The sequence below is a fragment of the Thermobia domestica genome, chromosome 1, assembly GCF_964235325.1.
Source record: "Thermobia domestica chromosome 1, izTheDome1.hap1.1, whole genome shotgun sequence".
NCBI lineage: Eukaryota > Metazoa > Arthropoda > Insecta > Zygentoma > Lepismatidae > Thermobia > Thermobia domestica.
In genome coordinates this window covers 88,604,253-88,627,223 of record NC_137454.1, presented here as the reverse complement: position 1 = coordinate 88,627,223, position 22,971 = coordinate 88,604,253, and the positions used below count along the sequence as shown (strand labels likewise).

The 22,971-nt window shown below is 33.7% G+C and overlaps 1 protein-coding gene across 9 annotated transcripts in view; it reads left to right on the top strand.

Moving 5' to 3' along the window:
- The window catches only part of LOC145687193 (uncharacterized), a 277,098-nt gene that overhangs the window by 232,847 nt on the left and 21,280 nt on the right, over positions 1-22,971 (top strand). For 8 of the 9 annotated variants that reach the window (XM_081760661.1, XM_081760659.1, XM_081760677.1 and 5 more), the window contains 3 exons: positions 3,296-3,433; positions 12,470-12,658; positions 20,973-21,140. In XM_081760661.1, coding sequence (XP_081616787.1) covers positions 3,296-3,433; positions 12,470-12,658; positions 20,973-21,140 — 495 coding nt within the window. The remainder of the gene's footprint in view (positions 1-3,295; positions 3,434-12,469; positions 12,659-20,972; positions 21,141-22,971) is intronic. The other variant, XM_081760673.1, reaches the window with a different exon arrangement.

Genomic DNA, 22,971 nt, shown 5'->3' with positions numbered 1-22,971 from the left:
CATCTCCTTGTTTCAGGCCATTTTCGACGTGAAAGCTCGTGGACAAAAATTTTCCTACCCGGACTTTACTTTGGGATTCACTTAAACATATCTTAATTAATCTAATTAGCTTTCTCGGTATTCCAAGCTCTGTAAGAACGTTGTATAATGTTTCTCTCCTAACCGAGTCGTACGCCTTTCTAAAATCAATAAATAGTTGATGTACCGGGGTATTGTATTCCCACTTCTTTTCGAGTATTTGGCGAATGGTAAATATTTGGTCGATAGTTGATCGATTTCGTCTAAATCCGCACTGATAATCTCCAATAATTTCATCTGCGTATGGGGTCAATCTTGCTAACAGAATATTTGAAAGGATTTTATAGGATGTTGACAGAAGAGAAATGCCTCGATAATTATTACAGTCAGTTTTGTCGCCTTTCTTGTGAATTGGAACAATGATTGACTCTTTCCACTCTTGTGGCAATTCTTCCTTGTTCCAGATAAGGAGAATGAGTTTGTGTATCTTGTTCCACAATTTTTCGCCTCCAGCTAAAATTAACTCAGCCGGAATTTCATCTACACCCGGAGATTTGTGTTTCTTTAATTTCTTTATAGCGGCTTCCACTTCTATTCGATTGGGTTCTGGAATATACGGTTCTGTGGTGTGTATCTCCTTTTCTCCACGCACATTAGTTTTTGGCTGCGTGTTCAGCAAATCGTCAAAGAAATCTTTCCATCTATTTAAGAGGCTATCCGTATCAGTGAGAACTGTTCCGTCAGATTTCTTTAATATATAAGCACGAGGTTGATAGCCTTTCTTAAATTCGCTGATCCCTTTATACATGTCCCGAATATTTTTATTTTTACTATTATCTTCAAGTTCCTTAATTTTAGCTTTCAAAAAATCCCGTTTCTTTGTTCTAAAAGTTTTGGAAGTTTCCCGCCTGATATCTGCGAAATTTTGTGTAGTTATTTCATTCGGATTTTGTAGCCACCGTAATTTTGCCTGTTTTCTCTTCTCTACTAGTTTAATGCATTCTTGGTCGAACCATGGTTTGTTCCTACGTATTTCCGCGTGTCCCAGTTTTTCTATTGCTGAACTTTTAATGCTATCTCTAATTTCAATCCAAGTATCCTCAACACTAGTGCACTCCGAGTCTTCTAAAACCGAGAATCTATTCGAAACTTCAATCTGGTATTCCTCTCTTACCTGGCTCTCTTCTAATTTCTTTAAATTAAATCTCTCCGTTTTCACACATTGAATATTACCTTTATTCAACGATAATCTCTCCCGTATTATCGCTGCTACCAGATAGTGATCAGTGTCACAATCAGCCCCTCTAAACGACCGGACGTCAATTATGCTAGATTGTCTTCTTCTATCTACTAAAACGTGATCAATTTGATTATGTGTTTTTCCGTCTGGTGATGTCCAAGTGTATTTATGAACGTCGCGATGTGGGAATTTTGTACTCTTCACGATTAGGTTTTTGGATGTTGCAAAGTTCACGAGTCTAACACCGTTGTCATTACTTTCCTTATGCAAACTTTCGTTCCCTATAATCGGTTTGAAAATATCCTCCCGTCCTACCTTCGCATTGAAATCCCCTAATAGAATCTTCATATGGTATCGCGGGAGTTGGTCAAATATCCGTTCCACTTCTTCGTAAAAACTATCTTTTATATCGTCACCCTTATCTTCAGTTGGAGCATGTACATTTAAAACAATAATATCACACCACCGTCCCTTAAGAGTAATAAAAGAAAGTCTGTCAGTAACAAATTCAACCCGTTTAATTGCTGGTAATATTCGTTTGTGAACGAAAAACCCTGTTCCTAACTGGTGATTTTTATTTCCTTCCCCGTAAAAGAACGTAAAATTTCCGGAATTCTCAGATCCATTTCCTTCCCACCTAACTTCCTGAACTCCTACTAAGTCCATCCTGTATTTCTCTAACTCACTCGTTACAGATTTTAACGCGCCTACCCTATAAAGACTTCTAATATTCCATGTTCCAAATCTCATGTCCATTTTCTTTTGCTGATGTCGTGCCAAGTTATCAGTCCTTGTCCGAGGCTTTTGTGAATGTTTCTGAACAAGTACCTTTTTTTACAGGATGAGGGTGTTAGCCTTACCCAAACCCCCAAGCTGGAGGACCACTCCTAGTCGTCTGTCCGCGACTGCTTATTCAGTATATTCGCAGCTAACCTCTATATCTAGAGGCCTTCTCCTCGATCCGCAACCTGAGGACGCGCCATGCCGTGGTGGCAGGAACCCACGTTACACGGATATTCATTGCACGGATTTCATTTATACTTGTTAACTAATAATCAACTTACATACGGTACTTTTTTTTTTGTAGTGTAAAGGTCTCTGAAAGAGACACTAATACTAAACAAACATCACCAAAGTAATGTTAAAATATCCTAAGGCAAACTTACGTATTAATATTTGTTGATGAAAAAATTAGAGGAACTCTATAATAATTAAACTTACTTAATAATAGTAAGTTACTTACATGATTACCTTAGTATTTCATATAAAAAACATACGCGTATAGAAAACATTTTGTTAATAGATGTCTTCACTACATAAAAAAGAAAACATTTGTGATTTTTTTGTTTGTTTATCTCTTTTTGTCTTCTATTCTGTGCTCTAACGACGAGACGACAGTTACTGTTCGTGCTCTAAAAATATTCAAAATAACTGTATAGATATTAGTAGATTGTTTTGGTATATTTCCTTAGGGATCCCACAGTATACGTAGCACAACTTTCAAATCATCTACTGTATATGGTACACATTTGATTCTTATGTTAATGTACTAAACTAGATTACTTTTCCTGCTTTACTGTATTTCCTAGCATTTTCTTTTCATCTCACTCTAGAAACTTGACAAATAAAGTAGTAGTTGAACTACAATCAACAATGTAAAACCATTTTCACTCTGATCCATTGTTTTCAGAATTATTTTGACAGGCTTGGCAGAAGGATATATTTAAGAGAATAACATCTTAATATGGACACATACTTTTATTTAGAAGAAACGAAAACAACACATTTTTGACGATTTATCAAAATATCATTTGCAGAATTATTTCGTTGCATAATGTATTATTTACGAAATATTTATTCAACTATATATGTTAGTTTAGATATTTATTTATTGAAAATAATAGATTTCTTACTTCTAAGTATTTCTATGTATCCCAGTGGATGAATGGAATTTTCCACATAATTAACTATGTGAGTGGTTCCCCCCATTCCGTAGTGTTGAAAGATATTAATGCAGCTATGTGATTTTCGTATTAGATCCAAGTTTTGGAAGGAACACTTGGTGAATACGAGATACGAAATAAGGAGCTAACAAGAGATTGTGAAAAGTATCAAGAACGAATTGACGAAATTTGTCAGCGCGAAGTTATTTCGAAAAAGGAGCAGTTCTCTAAAGTAAGTTTTCAGTCAGTTTTTTATTTCTTTTCGTAAATAATAGAATATCATATATATATATATATATATATATATATATATATATATATATATATATATATATATATATATATATATATATATATATAGATAGATAGATAGATAGATAGATAGATAGATAGATAGATATGCTAAATATCATTATAAGAAAAGCGAAACGGTATTGACATCCTATTGTCCAACATATATTTGTGCAGGCCGAAGTGAATCAGAGAATTAAATTATTAAGTTTTAAGTTATAATTTGTGCATATTGTTTTAAGACCTATATTTATTAGATTTATTCTTGATTCAGTTCAGTGTATGGAGACATTTCCTAAACTTTTTTCGTGGATTTGATATATTCTTGTAAACTAATATACAAGGGCCGTTTTTTTCAACCTTCGTTAAGCCACCAGAGGAGAAGCACGTGAAATGGCGAAACGCAAATTAGTTATATCTGTTCATTGGAGCTTGCACACTCTTCATATCAAAAGACAGATTCTGGTGTTCGATTGTTGTGGAGTAGTCAGCGTGAAACCGTATGAATTGTAGTCGAAGCGCCCACCAAGTGTGAACTGCATTATGTAATTCGATTTCTCCAGGCGAAAGGGCACAGTATATCGCCAGTCATCGTCGAATGACTAAGGATTATGACGGGGAAATTTGTAAATGATTGCTGTATTGTGTACACAAGTGCTACAAAGAGTTTAGAGAAAGACTTACCGACCTATTCGACGAGAGAAGTGAAGGGCGGATCTATGTGACGAAAAAGGACCTTGATGAACGCTTGAATAATGTGATTTGTAAAAGGGGTAAAAACATGGTTTCTAAACTGTCTGATCTTTCATGCAAATCAGCACTCGACTGAATAAATCGAATTATATTACGTAGTTCACACTGGGCGGGCACTACTCGATACGGTTTCACGCTCATTACTCTACAATGATGAAACATTAAAGGCTGTCTTTTGGTATGGAGGATGTGTGATCTCCAATGAACAGATTTGACTAATTTCCGTTTCGCCATCTCACGTGGTTATCCTCTGGTGGCTTAACGGAGGTTGAAAAGAAAAACGCCCCTCGTATATATATATATATTCCCTTATGCACTGGAAACCATACTCAGAAGCAAATTAAGGGTCCTCTCCCAAAATATATCATTTGGGCACGGTATAATATCAATAGATGTTCATTTCCTTTTTTTCTTTCTTCCTTTTTTTGTAGTAATAGATACTTTTATAGAAAGGTAAAAAAATTAACACCAGTTTACACATTAAAAATTATAAAGTTTACTTTGATCTTGTTCTATTATTTAAAAAAGCAGTATTTCAGACACACACAACTATATCTATCTATCTATCTATCTATCTATCTATCTATCTATCTATCTATCTATCTATCTATCTATCTATCTATATATATATATATATATATATATATATATATATATATACAGGGTTTTCATAAAGTATGGACGGATTTAATTCGCTTATAATTTACATAAAAATGCTCATATTGAAATCAAATAAAGTGCAAACGGTAGCGGAAGGATTAAATATTTACCTGTAATCTGCACCAGCTCAGTTCATTCACTGCCACACCTCCAACTGGGCGCCATTTACGTCCACACATTCGCGTAGGGCCGTCTAGGAATCGACTTCTGTGGGCTGTTGATGATGCTTTCCCTTACCCTGCTCACTGTTGCAGGCGATGTTGGCGGCCTCCCACTTCGAGGACGGTCCAGGACGCTTCCTGTCTGCAAGAACTTAGCATGCCACTTTCGGATTGCACTCTCAGTCGGTGCCGGCTTTTTGAACTCTTTGGTGAACTTTCGACACACCAGAATTGGCCTTGCCCTCCCTCTCCCTCTCTCAACGTGTTCAGAGTTGCCGCTTATCTAACAGTGTTGCCAACTAAAAATTTTAATCCTTCCGCTACCGTTTACACTTTATTTGATTTCATTATGAGCATTTTTATGAAAATTATAAGCAAATTAAATCCGTCCAGACTTTATGAAAACCCTGTATATATATATATAAACACATTAAAACACAAGTCAAAATAAAGCGAAAAGGTGTATAATAGTATGGCTTCCGGGACCTCGCTTGAAGACACGAATTTCACTGAATGTGGCAAGGAAGTAGATAGAGGACTATAGATCTACCAAGTACCAAATAGTTGCATCGATAAAGCTGATAGACTTGATACTTGCAGCATCTACTAGCATTGGTACAAGATATTTATATGAATAGAAATCAACATGATTCACTTGAACAAACTCCATGGCTCTGGATAAGTAGAGTAACAAATAAAACACAGTTCTGATCAGAACAGAATGAAATATATTTAAAACTATACTTACAATGTGTTACAGTTTCAAGGACCTAACGTCCTCTTCATCAGACACAAACACTCTTGTTTGTGTTTGATGAAGAGGACGTTAGGTCCTTGAAACTGTAACACATTGTAAGTATAGTTTTTAATATGATTCACTTGCTAACAGATGAACAAATACAAAGTAAGTTAAACCAAATATTGCCTACATAAATATATACTATGCTCTGGCCAAATCAGTATAATTTTATTGTTTTGTAACTATATAAATTGCAAATAAAGAGTTGTTTTAAAAAGTAAATGACTCAGATCAAATTATTGTCAAATTCAAAATGATGAATTCTACTTCGTTACATAAATGTTATTTTTATACTGTCCCTCCGTAACCAATATCTCAATCAGAACTCAAATTTATACTTAAATTTTAATATTCCTTTAAAAAAAAACTAAATTGTATAGATATTTGAAATAAATGCGTAAATTATACAAGTAGATCGTAGAAGAAAAGAAAAAAGAAGAAGAGTATATTTAAACCGTGTAAACGTAGGCCCTTAATTTTACAAAATAAATAAACAGTAAACACACCCTAATTCTCTCCATTCTTCTCCACACTAACGTTTCGGAATCTTCCAGTCGTTTTTCATCACTTTTGCGACTGCCCAATATAGTGCAAAACGAGGAATTTTATGAGGATTTTTTTCTCAATTCTTTATTCAAGGTCCCACAAAATAGACTTTTCTGCCTCCTAAAAGCTTCTTTCGCTATTCCTATCCTTGTTTTTATTTCACATTCGTTCTTCATATCATCACTAATAATACTACCCAAGTATCAAAAAGTAGTCATTTGTTCTATTTTCTATCCTCCTACTTCTATATTTGACACCAACCGCTTCGTTCCAATCACCATGGATTTTGTCTCTCTTTAACAGTTATTTTCATCCCACATTCATCACAAGCTTTCCTCAAACTTACTAACATTTTACTGATTTTCTCTTCAGATTCCACAACAAACGCGAAATCATCTGCAAACCGTATACACCTAATTATTCTACCTCCTATTGAAAATAAATTGTCAATTTGGTTTCCTCCTATTGAAACATCCAAAAATTTCGAATATATAAAGAAAAGGAACTTTTTTAAAATAAAACATCATTTACAGCATACCCGACATTTTTTTTATGCACATAGCAGTACATTAGAAAATAATTGTAAAATTAACTTATGGAAAAGAAATTTTGAGATACCTTTATAAACTTTACATGCGTTTTCGATAGATTTAAACTTCTCAATATCTTTGTAAAGTTTAATCAGAGTTGTAACTAATAGCAGTATTGAATATATATAAAATCATTTTATATTTTACTATAAACTTTGTGAAGATTTCTTTTTTTTTTTTAATTTCATCACAAGATAAAGTTAGGAGTATAATTATTAGAGTATATTATTTGTGTGTGAGTTGGAGGGGAAAGATTTTATAAATTTATACATTCCATCACCAGATTGACTCAATAACTTAAACTGTATAGCTTATACCTTTGTAAACGAATTGTGACTGTAAAATTAAATTACATATAATATTCTATATGGAAATGTGTGAGAAAATTACATTATAACAATCTGCAATGTATCCGAAACTAGCATTTTCAGTCCATGTATTGTGTACATTAGTATGATATAAGAACGAGATAAAATCTAATCTCCTTTTACATTAGCTGAACGTTACATACTTGAGAATACATAGTCAATGTAGGGAAAACATTGATTTGGAGAGAGTATTCGCATGATGATCTCTACTCGCAGTGTTAATATTTTCATTTATTTTTAAAGAACTTACAAAAACTTCTTTATACATTTGTCCTGTCCGTGTATCTGTCCGAGAGATAGAAAATCTCAGGAATTAGTTGATGAATCAGTACTAAATTTGATCAGGATGTACAGGGTCAGAAGTTAGGTTTCGTTGATGAAGGCGATATTCAAACCGGAAGTGGTAGAAATCAACCATTTCCGGTTTTAACGTTGATCACTATAGAGCAAACACGGTGGTAGTGTGTTAACTAACGTTAACATCGTTTAACGATTCTTTGAAATATTAAAAACTTTTATTGTAGTTTAAAAACATACAAAACTTTTGTATATGCTTGTACTGGAACTCAAAATAATTTCAAGACCTATAAACAGCATTTATTTTAAAAAGAATTAGGTATTAGTAGATGGTAAACAACCTCAAAACACTCCAGATAGGATGCATGACGTGCTAGTTTGTTTTTAAATTGTATGTCAGTGAAAGTGTTTAGAACTTGTATAAATACTTCCCAAAAATGGCAGTAAGAATAGAACAAGAGAAAACTAGAAAAAGGACAGAACGAAACAAGGCAACAACGCAGAAGAGACAGATTACTGATTCTTCGAGAAACGAGAATTTTCTCTCACTGAAACTTTTCATGTAAGTTAACCTTTTATTATAATTAAATTTGTCTTGTGTAAGAGAATGTATTTTCAATACTTCTCACTGAGATCTCTCGACAGGCCTACCTGTAATCAGTACACTCAAATATTTGTTCTTCTATAAAGTAATTTTCAATTAGTCAATCTAATATATTTGAAGTAGCAGGCTAAAAGAGTGCACTTAATTTATATTCATTTAAAATATGTCAAGGATGATTTATTGATCCAATAAATGTATATCAATTTGAAATTAATTCTTTTACAAATAACCTCGATTCGAATTAGATATGATAATATATTACCACTATACTACCACAGATGTCAAATCTAGAGATTAATACGAATATTCAAAATATGGTTATTTAGAGAATCTCTATCTATATTTAGAGAAACTATATCTGTTATTTAGAGAGATAAAACAGTAGAGAGTGATTAAGCGCCCCTAAAGTACATTCCATCTCCATCCTTAATACTATGCTAAAACAGGATGTGGTAAAAGGCAACTACAACTTTTAGTTTTAATATTGATCTACATATAGCAAAAATATTAAGGGATAGCAAGAAGCTGTCTTTTGAAATCGATTTAGTGTTCTAAGAATATGTAGTATCTTTTCTCTTAATCCTGCATTCAAACTGGAAATGGAAGAAATCAACCACTTCAGTTTTAAAGTTGAACACCATAGATTAAAAACCGTAATAGAAAGCGGAAAGCAATTTTCTGTAATCAATTTAGCCTCCCAAGTATATATTCCATCTCTACTCTAATATCCTAACTATATACAGGGTGTTTCAAAACAACTCCGACAACGTTTGAAAGATGCTTCCTGACACCAAGATAAGGCAAAAAATATAGACCAACTTGGGTGCTGCAAAAATCCGTCATTTCGGAGTTATAGCTTGCCAAAAGCATAAAAAATTAACTTTAAAGGTTCATAGCTCCAACACTATAAGACTTTACACAGTCGGGTCAAGACTTCACTGAGGAACTAGTGTGTGACCTATCCAAATATTCATCTTTCAGAATCCTGCGGTAATTCCACAACAATTTTTATAGAAGTAGTTGTGGTGAGTATTTCGAAATATATGCTCGTAGCGAAACTCCCTCTATAAAATTTGTTGCATGAGTACCACAGGAATCTGAAACATGTATTTTTGGATAATGCACATATTAGTTCGTAAGTGAAGTCTTGACCCGACTACGGTGAGTCTCATAGTATTGGAGCTATGGACCTTTAAAGTTCAGGTTTTCATGTTTATGGCAGACTATAACTCCGAAATGACGGATTTCTGCACCCAGGTTGGTCTATACTTTTTGACTTAGCAGGAATCAGCTCCCAAACATTGTCGGTGTTATTTTGAAACACCCTGTATAAAACTACATGAACTGATATAAAATAACGGCTACTTCCGGTTGACTTGGTAAGTTGAAATTTGGGATGATTTTTGTTTTCCGAGACTAACCCACAGGAAAATTGCCAAAAGTGAATATTTTTAATTTATAGGGGTCTAAAGGGGGCATGAAGAAATTCCCCATGTTATTTATAATCTCATATTTTAGGTACTTGGAATTGGAATATAAACTTGAAATTCGGTATGCTTGTACGTTTTTTGTTACCGTTACCTAAGTAAATCACCAAAAAAAAAAAAAAAAAAAAAAAAAAACGACTATAGAGTGATTTTATGGGGAACTGAAAAATCTTTCCCATGTTACTTATATGAGACACCTTTTACACCCCAAAATTATTTGGCGCTTCCTGCGGAACTACAATGATTAAATTTGATGTAATTGTACTTTTTCGGGACTGACAGACAGGAAAATTGCCAAAAGTGAACACGTTTAATTTTTAGGGAGTCTAAAGGGACGATGAAGAAATTCCTTATGTTATTTAAATGGGCCTTTTTTTTTTTTTTTTTTTGTCTCATATTTTAGGTACTTGGAATTGGAATAAATTTGATACTTGGATTTGAAATTTGGTATGCTTGTACGTTTTCGTTAGCGCAAATTCATCAAAAATATAAATTTCCAATTGCAGAGTGGTTTTATGGAGAACTGAAAAATCTTTCCCATGTTATTTATATGGGATATCTTCTACACCTCAAAATGTTTAGGCACTCTCGGCAGGATTAGAGTGATGAAATTTGGCATGATGGTAGCCTTTCGGGACTAACCCACAGGAAAAATTGCCAAAAGTGAATATTTTTATTTTTTAAGGGGTCTAAAAGCGGATGAAGAAATTTCCATGTTATTTAAATGGGCGTTTTCTTGGGATACAAAATTTTATCTTTTAGATAGTTGAAATAGGAAGAGAAGCTTGAAACTCGGTAGAATTGTGGGTTTAAGGGGTGTGAGGCCGTAGGCCCAACAAACACTGGGGTCTAAGGGCAAAGCCCCCAGCTTTCCAAATTAAGAAAAATATTAAGAGCAAATGCACGAAATTCGCTCTTGATGCAAAGGCTGATACATAAGAGACGCGAGGGCCTGGGGGCGTAGCCCCCAGCTAGCCAAAGACTAGTCTCTACTAAAACTGAAAGTAGCAGAATCAATCACTTCCGGTTTAAACGTTAATCATTATATAGAGTAACGGTAACATATGTCGAGAAGCTGTCTTTCGCAATCAATCAAGCGTCCCAAGAGCATATTCCATCTCCACTCTAATCTTTCTATTAAAACCGGAAGTGGCAGAAACTTAACTACTTCCGGTTTTAACGGTGATCGCTATAGAGTAAAAAAAGGTAGTAGATAGAAAGACTCAGTTTACTCCAATCAATTAAATGTCTCAAGAACATATTCCATCTACACACTATTCTCTCTACTAAAGCAGAAAGTGGTAAGAATCTACTTCCACTTTCGGTCTGAATATTAACTGAAAAAAATATCACGTTATACAGTGGTCAAAGTGAGACGGTATGCGGTGGTATGCCATACCGCCTCTGGTTTTTCACTGATGAAGGCATACCGCCTCTGGTTTTTCTGTGATCAAGACATACCGTAACTGGAGAGTAGATGTTAAACACCTTTAATGAATCCATTTGTATACACAGCAATTGACGAATACCTTTGCACATAAGATTTTATTTCTTACGTAGAAATAATTTCAAAAGTTGACAACACCGACATTTTTGTTATCTTTTTCCTATCTTTTGTTTTTAAAATGAGATGTCTTCAAAGTTTATATATTTGATGAGCCATATTGAATTGTTTCTTTCTTATGTATGTGTGTATCCTACTGAGCCGGCTTTCCAAAATTTATGTGGGTGCATATCAGTGGCAGGATATGTAGCCTATATGTTGTCAGGGAAGTCTCGATATTTGATTAATTTATTTTTAGTTAAAATATTTTATGAACACTGTCATAAAGGGCTGTGCTGCAATAAAGTAAAATATGCCGGTATTATTAGGATAAGTTGAGGCTGCCCTAGCTCATTCGGTAACACGGCTGACTTAAACGCAAGAGAAAGGGGTTCAAACCCGGGTCCAAACTAAAAATCTTGTGGGTGCTGGAGCCCTGGAGCACCCACGTAGTCGGCGCGCATATAAATGTCGTGTTTTGGGCATGGGCGGAGTTATGGGTTGTCTGCTGTGGGGCATATCTTCCGGGGATTTGGAATATTCCTCAATCGAGTGGGGGTCCGGCACTTTTCCCGAAGATAATTGTTAATATAAAAACTTGGTTTTTGAGCATTTTTGTGTATAATTCTTTATAATACAACATAAGGGGATATTTTCTAATTTTGCAGAAAGTTGTTGGCGGGGGATCAAAGTCTCTCCATGTCCCTCTCCCGTAACTACAGAGAAACACTCCAATGGCATTTAGTCATTATGTAAGTAGAAATGCAATCTCTTAGGCAACATACCCTCATTGTATTTCAACATTTAGATAGCCGGTATGTCGAGTCAAAATCGAAATAAAACATACCGCCTCTGCTTTTTTTCCACTTCGAACACTGACGTCATACAAACCCAACTCATTTGCGTGGATTGACATTGTGACTTTTTGTTTCAATGTAGTCCGTCTTAAATTATATTAACGGTTATTGTCTTAAAGGAATATCCCCAAGTTTAGTAAACTATGGTAATAGAGTAGTTACTTTATCATTTTTAAACGTGTTATTAAGATCAGTTAGAGATTGTAACTGAAAACTTCCATTGCGCAACACACTGTGTGTCTATATGTATATAAAAAGTAGACTACATGCCAAGTATTAACTTTATTCAGTATCAATTCTACGTATTTGCAGGAGGATGTGAGTTCTGAAAAGCTAAAGCGTGTACAAGAAGAAGCACTAATGTTAACTAAACTGCTTGCCGAAACCAATGATGATATTCAGCAAATTAAAAGGGATCTAAGCGAGAAAGAACACAATCTTGAAGCCGCTCAGTTACAACTTGACGAAGCCACAAATGAGATTCAAAAATATATGAACGATGTATGTGAATACTTTAAAGTTTTATGTGTAGATTATTCCCAATGTAGTCGCTGTTTTTGTTGGCTTTATTACATATCGTTGTACAGTATGTAGAAGAAACTTTGGAAAAGTGTATTTTGAAATTCTCCCAGTTATTCAATATGTTAATTAGTTATTACATGTATAAGAATAACTTCTCGTCCATGATTATGTTCAAATACTCATTGCCAGCTGCATGATGATGCCTTAATTGAAGTCCTTAAAAGCAGTGATATGATCGTCGCTTGTGTCGAGCAATTACATTGATCCATGTAAAATACCAAGTTCAGGGTTGTATCCAAAGTTCAGTAATATTGCATGGATTCAACTCTTAACTTACTATTACATCTAGATAAATGTTAATATAGTTACAATTAAGGAACTATGAAAATTTAATAAGCGAAAATTATTTTTAGATTACTCGTATTTGGTGTAGAGCGTTCTTCGAAAAATGAAAATCGAGGCAAAACCAGTTTGCCTTCAAAGTGCAATTTTAATCAGTTGTAAGCTTACTAACCACTAATTCATTTAACTTATTTTTTTGAATTAAAATAAGGTTCAATAATACGACATTTAAATAATTACGTGTATTTACGATTACAATGAAGAATATAATCGTACTATTCTTGGACCTTTTTAATGCCCCTTTTTTAAAATTACAGTTTGTCGATCTCGGTGCTAATATTTTGTATATGAAATGCGAAGCCAGAGCATCTAATTAAATAACAAGAGCCGAATACGTGATTTTAAATACTATGTGATAAATTTACAACGTTTGTCTCAATGCAAAAAAAAAAAAAAAAAAAAAAAAAAGAGTCTCTACTATAAGATTTTCTACGTAAGATACCAAGGGAAACAGGAATAGGCTATCCTATAGGCTATCCAGAGTTTGGTCTGTACTGTGGCTGCTTATGGGCTATTACTTCTGTGTACTTACCCTCTTAAACAGAACAGATTTCACTACTGTAGTTTATCTTAAAAATGTAAATATTTACAGACGATACAACAATAATTTTCATAACTTCTCTTTTCCTTATAAAGTATTTAATTAGTTGAGATGAGTTGAATTTCAGTTTAACGTCCCTTTCAGCAGCGAGGCTATGTGAGTGGTGCAGCTACTGATTAATGTGGAATCCGAACCTATGGGCTCCCGCCGGGAATCGAACCTGGGTCTCCCGCAGTATTTAATTAGCTTTAACAGACTAGTTTTTGTTTTTGAAACTCGAAGGGGGAAGATATGATAAGCGTAAGGGCTGCTAGAACGTTGCCGCTGCATTTGCACGTGGCTAAAACTGTAGCATTGCCAACTGTCGAGAAATTTCACCGTAGTGTCAACGCTCATTAGTGAGCTCATTAGTGTGTTTCACTTCCATTCATTTCAAGTACGAAAAAAGGTAGCTAAAAAGGAACAAACGTACGGACAGAAAGAATTGAATGTAATCTTTCTGGTTTTTAGAAAAAGTAAAACTTCTTTTATCTCTTTTTCTTTCTTTTTTTCTATCTCAACCAAAGAAAAATATTTTAATCAAGAACAGAAAGAGAGCAGAAAAGCGATTACAGCTTAACATAGATCCGAACCACTTGTATCCCCACTGGGAATTGAATCCAGGACCCCTTGATTACAAGGCGACGAGCGTAACTACTCATCCACGGGAAGGGGGAGGGGGCAGTATGAATAAAAAGGAAGTAATAATTTCAGGCGATGGTCTGCGGGGTGATTTTCAAGTACGAAATTACCATCTCAGGTAGTTCAGTTTTATTAGGTATATTATTATTATTATTATTATTATTATTATTATTATTATTATTATTATTATTATTATTATTATTATTATTATTATTATTATTATTATTATTATTATTAAACCAAGATACAAATTTCCAAAACTGTTAACTGGATTTGTATTAAAAATAAATGCTAAGTGTAAAACTTCTTAGGCTTAACACTGATTCATGAAATTTTTCTCGGTACATCTGAGTTATTAATTAGATATTCCTCGTTGGGAAGGAAATTTCAGCGAGAATTGCTGTAGGACATATTTCATATTTCTTCTTTTATCTTTCGTGTATTGAAATTTCTTTGGAAGTTCATAACTGACTGTGGTTTCTGTTGGGTTTCATAATAGCATTAGTTTCAGAAAATGCACCAGGAAATAGGGAGACGATTTGGTGCGGTGGGTGGGACCAATTGCCTACATACTGTATCATCTATTGTCGCTCTAAATGACTCATGTTACACTCCAGACAAAATTCTTCTCTGTTGTATCTTTGCTGTTGTGCAGAGTGTGGCGGAGTGTGGTCTCTGAGCATTCGACATTTTGTTGATTGTGTTTGTTTACGTATTGTGCTATTCTGGGAACAAAAGCGCGTGCGTAGGTACGTGAGTATGTGTTAATATATCAAAATGGAAGTTACAACCTCTTTTAAGCGTAAGAGTGATCAAGTGTTGAAGAGCAAAGAAAGGACTATTGTCAGGAACGTGTTTAGTTAATTATCAAAAACCCGGGTAAAAGTATAAGTTGTGTCGCAGGTGAAACACTGAAGCCACGAAAACTTCCAGGACAGCTGTTTTCAAAATTGAAGCGAGTTTTCACGTAGACCTTTAGTAACACCGAACAAGAAGAGATTAAGAAAGAAAATTGCAAAGAACAGTCGATTTGTAAAATATAATGAATTTGATAGGAGTGCGATCACACAAAAAGTCCATCAGTTCTTCTTTAGAAATTTGCCACCAACCCTCAATTCTGTTCTTAAACAGGTAAATTCGGTTCCCGATTTACAGAACTTTAAAAGATCCACGTTCCTCGTACTTTTAAAAGAACATGAATTTATGAGAAAAGACAAAGGAAGGCCATGCTTATATATAGAGAGATTGATTCAAAGTGGTAAGTTGTTTATTATTACACTAGATTCTCGCTAATCCGGCCATTCCTGGCGAATATGGGTGCCGGATTAGCGGAAGTACCGGATTATTGAGTGTTTGAGATTTATTTAATTTATTTACCATCTTGTTTTTTTATTTATTTTGAAAACATAGGAGATATAGTGCACTATATTTTATTAAATCGAAGGATATAATTTTAAAACATAGCGTATATACTTTATTAAATCCAAATATACCTTAATTTTCAAAGAAAAACTTAGTCCTTGAGTAGTATCACTCACTATGAAATATGTCCCTAATTTTTAACTGTCACAATGATGATACGCGACGGTAGCATGCTTTATCACGCAACCGAACTGTAAAGAATGCTACAATTTTGAATACGTACAGTTTATAAAGCATTGTTTAACTAAGCATTGCTGCGCATGCGCACGATAATTCATTGTGCACATGTTTTTGGTTGGATGTGCGCCGGATTACTGAGAGGCCGGAGTGGCGAGAGTTTAGTGTATTATTATTTATTAATCGTCGTACTGGTGGATTTTTTTTTTTTTTTTTTTTTTTTTTTTACTGCTTGAGTTGGCAACATCAGTCGGCAGTATACTAGAGGCGCGATCTGTTCTGCATTTGTTTTTAATGCTCACCTTGGTGTCGCTGTTCCCATAAGAGCAACAGTTCACTCTTAAGTCTGGATAAGCAATAGAAAGCAGATAAAAGTTCTAACATTACTATTAAATGTAAAATACGTTACCTGTAGGAAAGGGAACCAAAATTACTTTTTGATACAATAGCTAATACAGATAATAAATTACAAACAAAATAAAATGAGGAAAAACGGTAAAATTTGGGGAGAGGATGAGTGGACATAAAATTAATAAAACTTAATAACTCTTGAACTACTCGACCGATCTTGATCAAATTTTCAGTATAGATGAGATTCGGACCTGTGATAGTATTTATTATTTCATTTTGACGGTACGACGTACGAGAGAAGGAGAAGGATATATATATATATATATATATATATATATATATATATATATATATATATATATATATATATATATATATATATATATATAAATCTACTTTATATTTCAAATTACTTGTGAACAAAATTATTATTTATCAATAGAAGTCAGCGTATCTGAAACTACTTCTATTTTTTAGTCCTTGAAATCTGACGCACTTAAAGGTAATGTTCTTTGTCCATTATCCATCCCTTAATCTTTCGGCTATTTTTTAATCTACGAATAGTAATTTATTGTTGTTTATGAACAATTAATTGTCAAGAAAGTATCAAGGCTCATGATCCATATAATAATAATAATAATAATAATAATAATAATAATAATAATAATAATAATAATAATAATAATAATAATAATAATAGGAATTATGCAATATTTTATTATTTGTGAACTTTAAAATTTAATATTGAAATCATAATTAAGATCAAAACGACTTTATCTTGAATTTCTCCTCCCCACTTGTAAAAAGTTGAATCTATGCTTATGGCATTATGCTAACATCCGTAAACTAATAAATAGAGGCTTAGTGGTAGAACGCTTACTACTGGCGCGTGGGATTCCCAGTTCGATCTCAGATCCCGCCAACTGGGCTTTATGGCGGACAAACACCATGTGTGTGAGTATTGTTGGGATTCTTCCATTTCCTCCCAATTTCGTCATGTCATCATTGTCATCCATCTCATCATCGCCGTCTCTTTTAGCCTCGGTGCATAATCATGGGACGTTAAACTCCAACAAAATAAGAAAAATAATTTGCCACCTCAATCTATATGAGAAACTATAGTCATAAATGTCACTACACAAATTTTTGTGTGATATGAAATATTTCGAAGACATTAACCTATTTCTTTCATGGTACTTTATATGCGTTAAGTCGCTGTGAATTCCGAATCATATCTAAATTTAACAGATTTCCTAAAACAGTTTTCGAGGATAATTTACACTGGAATTTTTAACAAGCAACAACTGCATAAATAACAATAGCAAAAGAAGTCCTTGGGGTAAAATTATGTCGCGATATTCATCTGATGAAACTGAGGTCAAAATTTAGCTGTGCTGGGCAAAATAGGTAAGCAAACCTATTTGAAATACAAAATAGTATCACAAAATGTATTTAAAATACAAAATACAAAATAGTTTTCAGAAGTGTATTTAAAATACAAAATACAAAATACGTATTTCAAATACATTTGCAAAATACAAAATAAGTATCACTAATTTTATACATCGTCTGCAAAATATTTGTATTGACTATGGTTTATATAATAGTTTAGACATTAAACATAATCTTTTTCTTTGTACTAACCAATACCAATATCAAACACTTCCATTTCGCCTACATCAAACACGATTCTTTCATTTAAGGAAATGCCTATTCACTTCCACAACAATTGTTTCTCGATTAACTTATTTTGTCGGTCATATTCATTCTGCGGGGTCTCATAACGAAGTCTCCAAATGAGAATGAAAATCAGTCAACAGCTACTGAACTTGGCACACATGTATTGAACTTTTTAAATGATTTAAGAACAAGAAGGTACCGGTACTTCTCCAATACACACAGTGAAGTATCTAAATCCTCAAAGTACTGGAGACGTTGCAACCGAGAAGCATTAGAGGACACACAGATACTCTCCTCGTGATCGCTGGTTTCCGATTCGAACAAATAATGTACAGTCTTGTTAGTTGAGTGTTCATGAAGACTCTTTTTCAAATATGCACCTTTCACAGATGATCTGTTTTCCGTGGGAACCCATCTAAGTTTAAGAAACAAATGAGTGACAGAAGTAAGGATAACATCATTTACTGATGACTCCAAGGTTAAATATTCATGGAATCTTTTGTCCATATCCTTTAACAATGTCTTCACTAGCGGATTACCGTACTTTATTGAACGTAGTTCCATTTTTCCAGAACTATCTTCATGAGAATAAGTTCTGGGATGAGCTCGCCATAAAAGAAAGAGTTAGACAATTGGACTCAATCAAGTCCTTGTGCGATGGGCTCCATAGAATTTAAGTATTCGTCAGAACCGTAGCTGGAAATTTTAGCGCCCGGGGTGAAGTGGAATTTGGCGCAATCCTACACTCACCTTATCAAGCTTTTCCTTTTTTTAATTGCATTTATAAGAGAAGTAGCTTTTATTGCTACACTACGCTGAATTTTTATTAAGCTGCTTAAACAGACCATTGCAACAGCCAAAAGCGATCATTATATATTCTTTTACAAATAAGACTTGTTTTCAAGAGGCTTATTGTGGACTTTTTGTTAAACTTGACAAAACTACTTTCGGTTGTATACAAATCCACTTGGAGAACAGTTATGGAAATTTATAATTCGTACAACGTTTCATATTATTGATAAGAAATGAAATTTCAATACATTAGAAACTATGTGCTTTTAAAATGTTCGAAATAGTGACATCATTAATTTCCTGTAATAATTGTAAACTTTTGCAATTTTATTCTGTGTGTGACCACACAAGTAACATGTTAATTTCTATTCTTTTACGGTTAAAAAAATGTAAAATGTAACAGAAATTCAGAAGAAGCGTTCTTTACGAATTTCTCAATGTTGATCGATAGAGGTGAAGAATATATCTAATGTTTGTATTTAAAATCCAAAATATAGTTTGGCTACTTACATATGTTTGAAATTATACAAATTACTTAATTTTTTAATAAATGAAAGTTCTGAATTTAAGGTTACTTATTGTTAATTTAATTAACACATTAAAACTACACTAACACTCCACCCCCACACATATATAATGCATGTAGATGTCTTGTATGTAAAAATATCAAACAACTAGATACCTACGCACAAAAAATGAAATATTAGCGATACAAGTAGTTGATGGAGAAATGATCCCAATGAATTCTTATTCAAATTGGATGCGTTTCATATGTCAATGGAATTTTTAAAAAGCACTGGTAGTGATGAGTCCTTGAAAAAGACGAAATTCGTTGGGTTAAGTTCTGACCCCTTAACTTCTATGCTAGAACTGATTGAACTTCGAAAATATTATTATTCCCCTTGTTTATCTTCATTTTTCGTATTCCCGTGCAAACAGCAGCTTGCGTGTGTGCCTTCACTCTTCTCATTTCCATACCTTCATTCTCACCGCCGTGATTAATCCGATTGGGTAGAGAACCGTGATTAACTAAGCAAACTCATCACCATCAGAATGCCGAACATTCATTTCAGAATTTGACCGTTTCTGATTTTGAAAACGCTCTTGCGCACATTATAAGTCATTACTTTGTACCTTGTAGTGTATATTACATGGTCATTAACAAATCATATCATATATAATAATTTTCTTTAAGTAAGGTTAAAAATTTATCTTACTGAAATCTTTGGGTTGCGAGCGAAGCGAGAAATAAAATTTTTAACATCTATTTCTTTACAAACCGGCAACAATATTGATTTAATAGGACGCCAATACTTTTTTTTGGAGCGACACGTGTTTACTCATTTCCAGTACTTTAACTTTCTTGCTCGTTCGGCTCCCTCTTGCACGCCTCCCCCCGTAGCTACGGCTCTGCTATTCGTCTAGAAATTCCAACTCATTACCTTTAAAAGTGGAAATTCCCAGTGCAAGTCATGCATCTTTTAATTTACATTTTATGCTTTAAAAACTTCATTAAACTATCAAAAGGTATTGTAGGAGACACACGAACAATATCTTCAAAAACTTCACGTAATTTCCGGGATTTCGGCTGCAAGTTTCGCAACAGCAGGCAATTTACAATGGTGCCGCCACGTAATGTTTATAACTGTTAGTTTTTATGCTGTGTACATGTTCGTAAACTGCGTAATATTTTACTGCCAAGGTCAGACCTATTTTGTATTTTGCATACTATGCAAAATAATAAAATATACTACAAACCCTATTTCAAATATAAAATACAAAATAGTTTTTGAAAAGGTATTTAAAATACAAAAATACAAAATGGTATTTTGTATTTTAAATAGGTATTTGAAATACATTCATTTGAAATAAGTCCTAGCTCTGAATCTTAGAAAGACTTGAGTGTAGTTTGTGTAGGCCACCGCATTGATGGGGAAATTGTTGTTTATTTATTATTATTATTATTATTATTATTATTATTATTATTATTATTATTATTATTATTATTATTATTATTATTATTATTATTATTTTGAAAAGCTAGAAAAGAAAAAGATTGACAGAACCAACTAAGGCCTTGTTTCGATGCAGAATGCTTTATTAATTTCTTCGTGGTTTCACGCAATAATTCACGTATAATAGCATGGCTTCAAGTCCTAACACGTTAGTTTTGTTTCAAATGACAAAGGCTTAAAATAGCTTCAGATCATGAAATATAAGATCATGAAATATATGTTTATTTGACAGGTCAGGAACAAAGAAAGCATTATCCATCAGCTACAAAGAGAACTACGGGATGCACGTAACAAATTGCAAGACACTACGGAGACTTTGAACTCCAAAGAAGCATTATTGCGGCAAAAACAAAAAGAGATCTCCCAATGGCAAAAGGAAGTGGCAGAGACAAATCGTGAGGTAAGCTGAAAAAAAAAAATCTTTTCTTATATATTTATGACATTAATTTATAGAATCTTTATACGAATATCTATGATTGAAGTGAAGAAAAATCATCTTCCACTTTCCAAACTTTCTGTCTTAGTGTATGTCCATCATAAGCACTTAGACTCGATTTCAGCTGAATAACTAAAATTGTAAAAGTATCCAATTTTGGAATCATGCCCTTTACTCTATATAGTTATGATACAAAAAGTTATGATGCGAAGCTATTCTGAAGCTCAGTTTCTTACTACTTATGTAATCATTTTTTAAATATAATTTTCATTTTAAATAAACTTTTCATATTGTATAAAAGAAATTGAAACTGACACTATAACTATATGTGGTTCGAGTCCTGTAGTTCCCTATGAGGGCTTAGGCGTTTACGATAGTCCGGGATTCGATCCTCTATATCCTAAACGTCTCCTTTAGGCTTTAATAGCGGTTCGGAGATTTTACCAAAGCCGATCATATAACCACTGGACAGTACGGTTCAGAGTTCCGGTCAGAACATTTTGGCTAATTGACATAAAGACTGATTTCAATTGTATTTCTAATGCCAATGCAATTTAATAATGCAAAAAAATATTACGTTGTACAGGCATTAATTATTTATGCTGAAAAAAAAGTAAATTAGATTATCTTAAACTCTAACATACAAATTTAAATCATGGTGATAATTTTAGTAAATAATGATGAAAGGATACGTGTAATTATATTTTCCTGATTTTAATCAATAACACTGAAACTTCACTAATACAAAATAAATTACACTTTGATTTGAATAATTGAATATAATAATGGAATTTAACACTTGGCCCAATTATCTTCAGTATGAGCGCGGAAGACGCGGATGTCGCGGGTTACTGGTTGAACTTCACACTACATCGTTAGTTTCCGTAATTTTGCACTGTCACTGGTCTCTCACTTTGGTGTTTAAGAGAAGGAATTTCCGGATGGTTCCATGGGAGTGAACTTGAAGACAAAAGATTACTTTTTCCATATCTTCCCAATTCGTGTCTTCCTTTTTGGCTGTTTTAGATTTAACTTTCGAGAGTTGTCCGAAGGCTTTGGACTGCGTTGCTTTACATTTTCTTTTATTTAGTATAATATGTTGCACTAACGATATTTTACGTTACACTGAATTGTGCAGACGTACGTAAACAGCATTTTATTCTTACTTTTGATTGTGCTGTTCTTAAATTCGTACTTAGCTAAAGTAAAACATTATTTCTTAGACACTGCGTGGTTACATGTTGTTATCACATCAGAAACAATCGTCAGACTGACTTGGCTTTTCTCCCCGCCTCTCCGTGCTTCTACCCAACGGAGAGGCTCGCAATGGAACCTGTTGATGCCAGAACTAAAAATAACTAAAAATAAAGGGAATGTTTGGAATCGAAGTTTGCTTTTTAGGCTGGATTTTAGCACCTTATTTGGAGAAGCGAGAGGGTAGAACAAGACTCCTGTCGCAGACGCGACACACACATAGATACATATATGTTCGTTGGCGAAGAGAAAAATTCTCGGAATTACTCCTTATACGAGGTTCACTTAAAAAGTTAAAATTTTCTTAAATAACATTCGTTGAGTTGGACTATATGGTTACAACGCGCAATTTATGTATCGCGCTAAAGGGGTTAATGATTAAAACATCGAGAAACAACCATGCTAGTATTCGTGTTCATGAAGCTTACATGGAACGATTATGATTATGATACTTCACCATAGAAATAAGCCACCGTAACCATATTTATGAGTTACGTACAAACTTTCGTAAACACATGTTATACCATAGAAGAAAGCAATT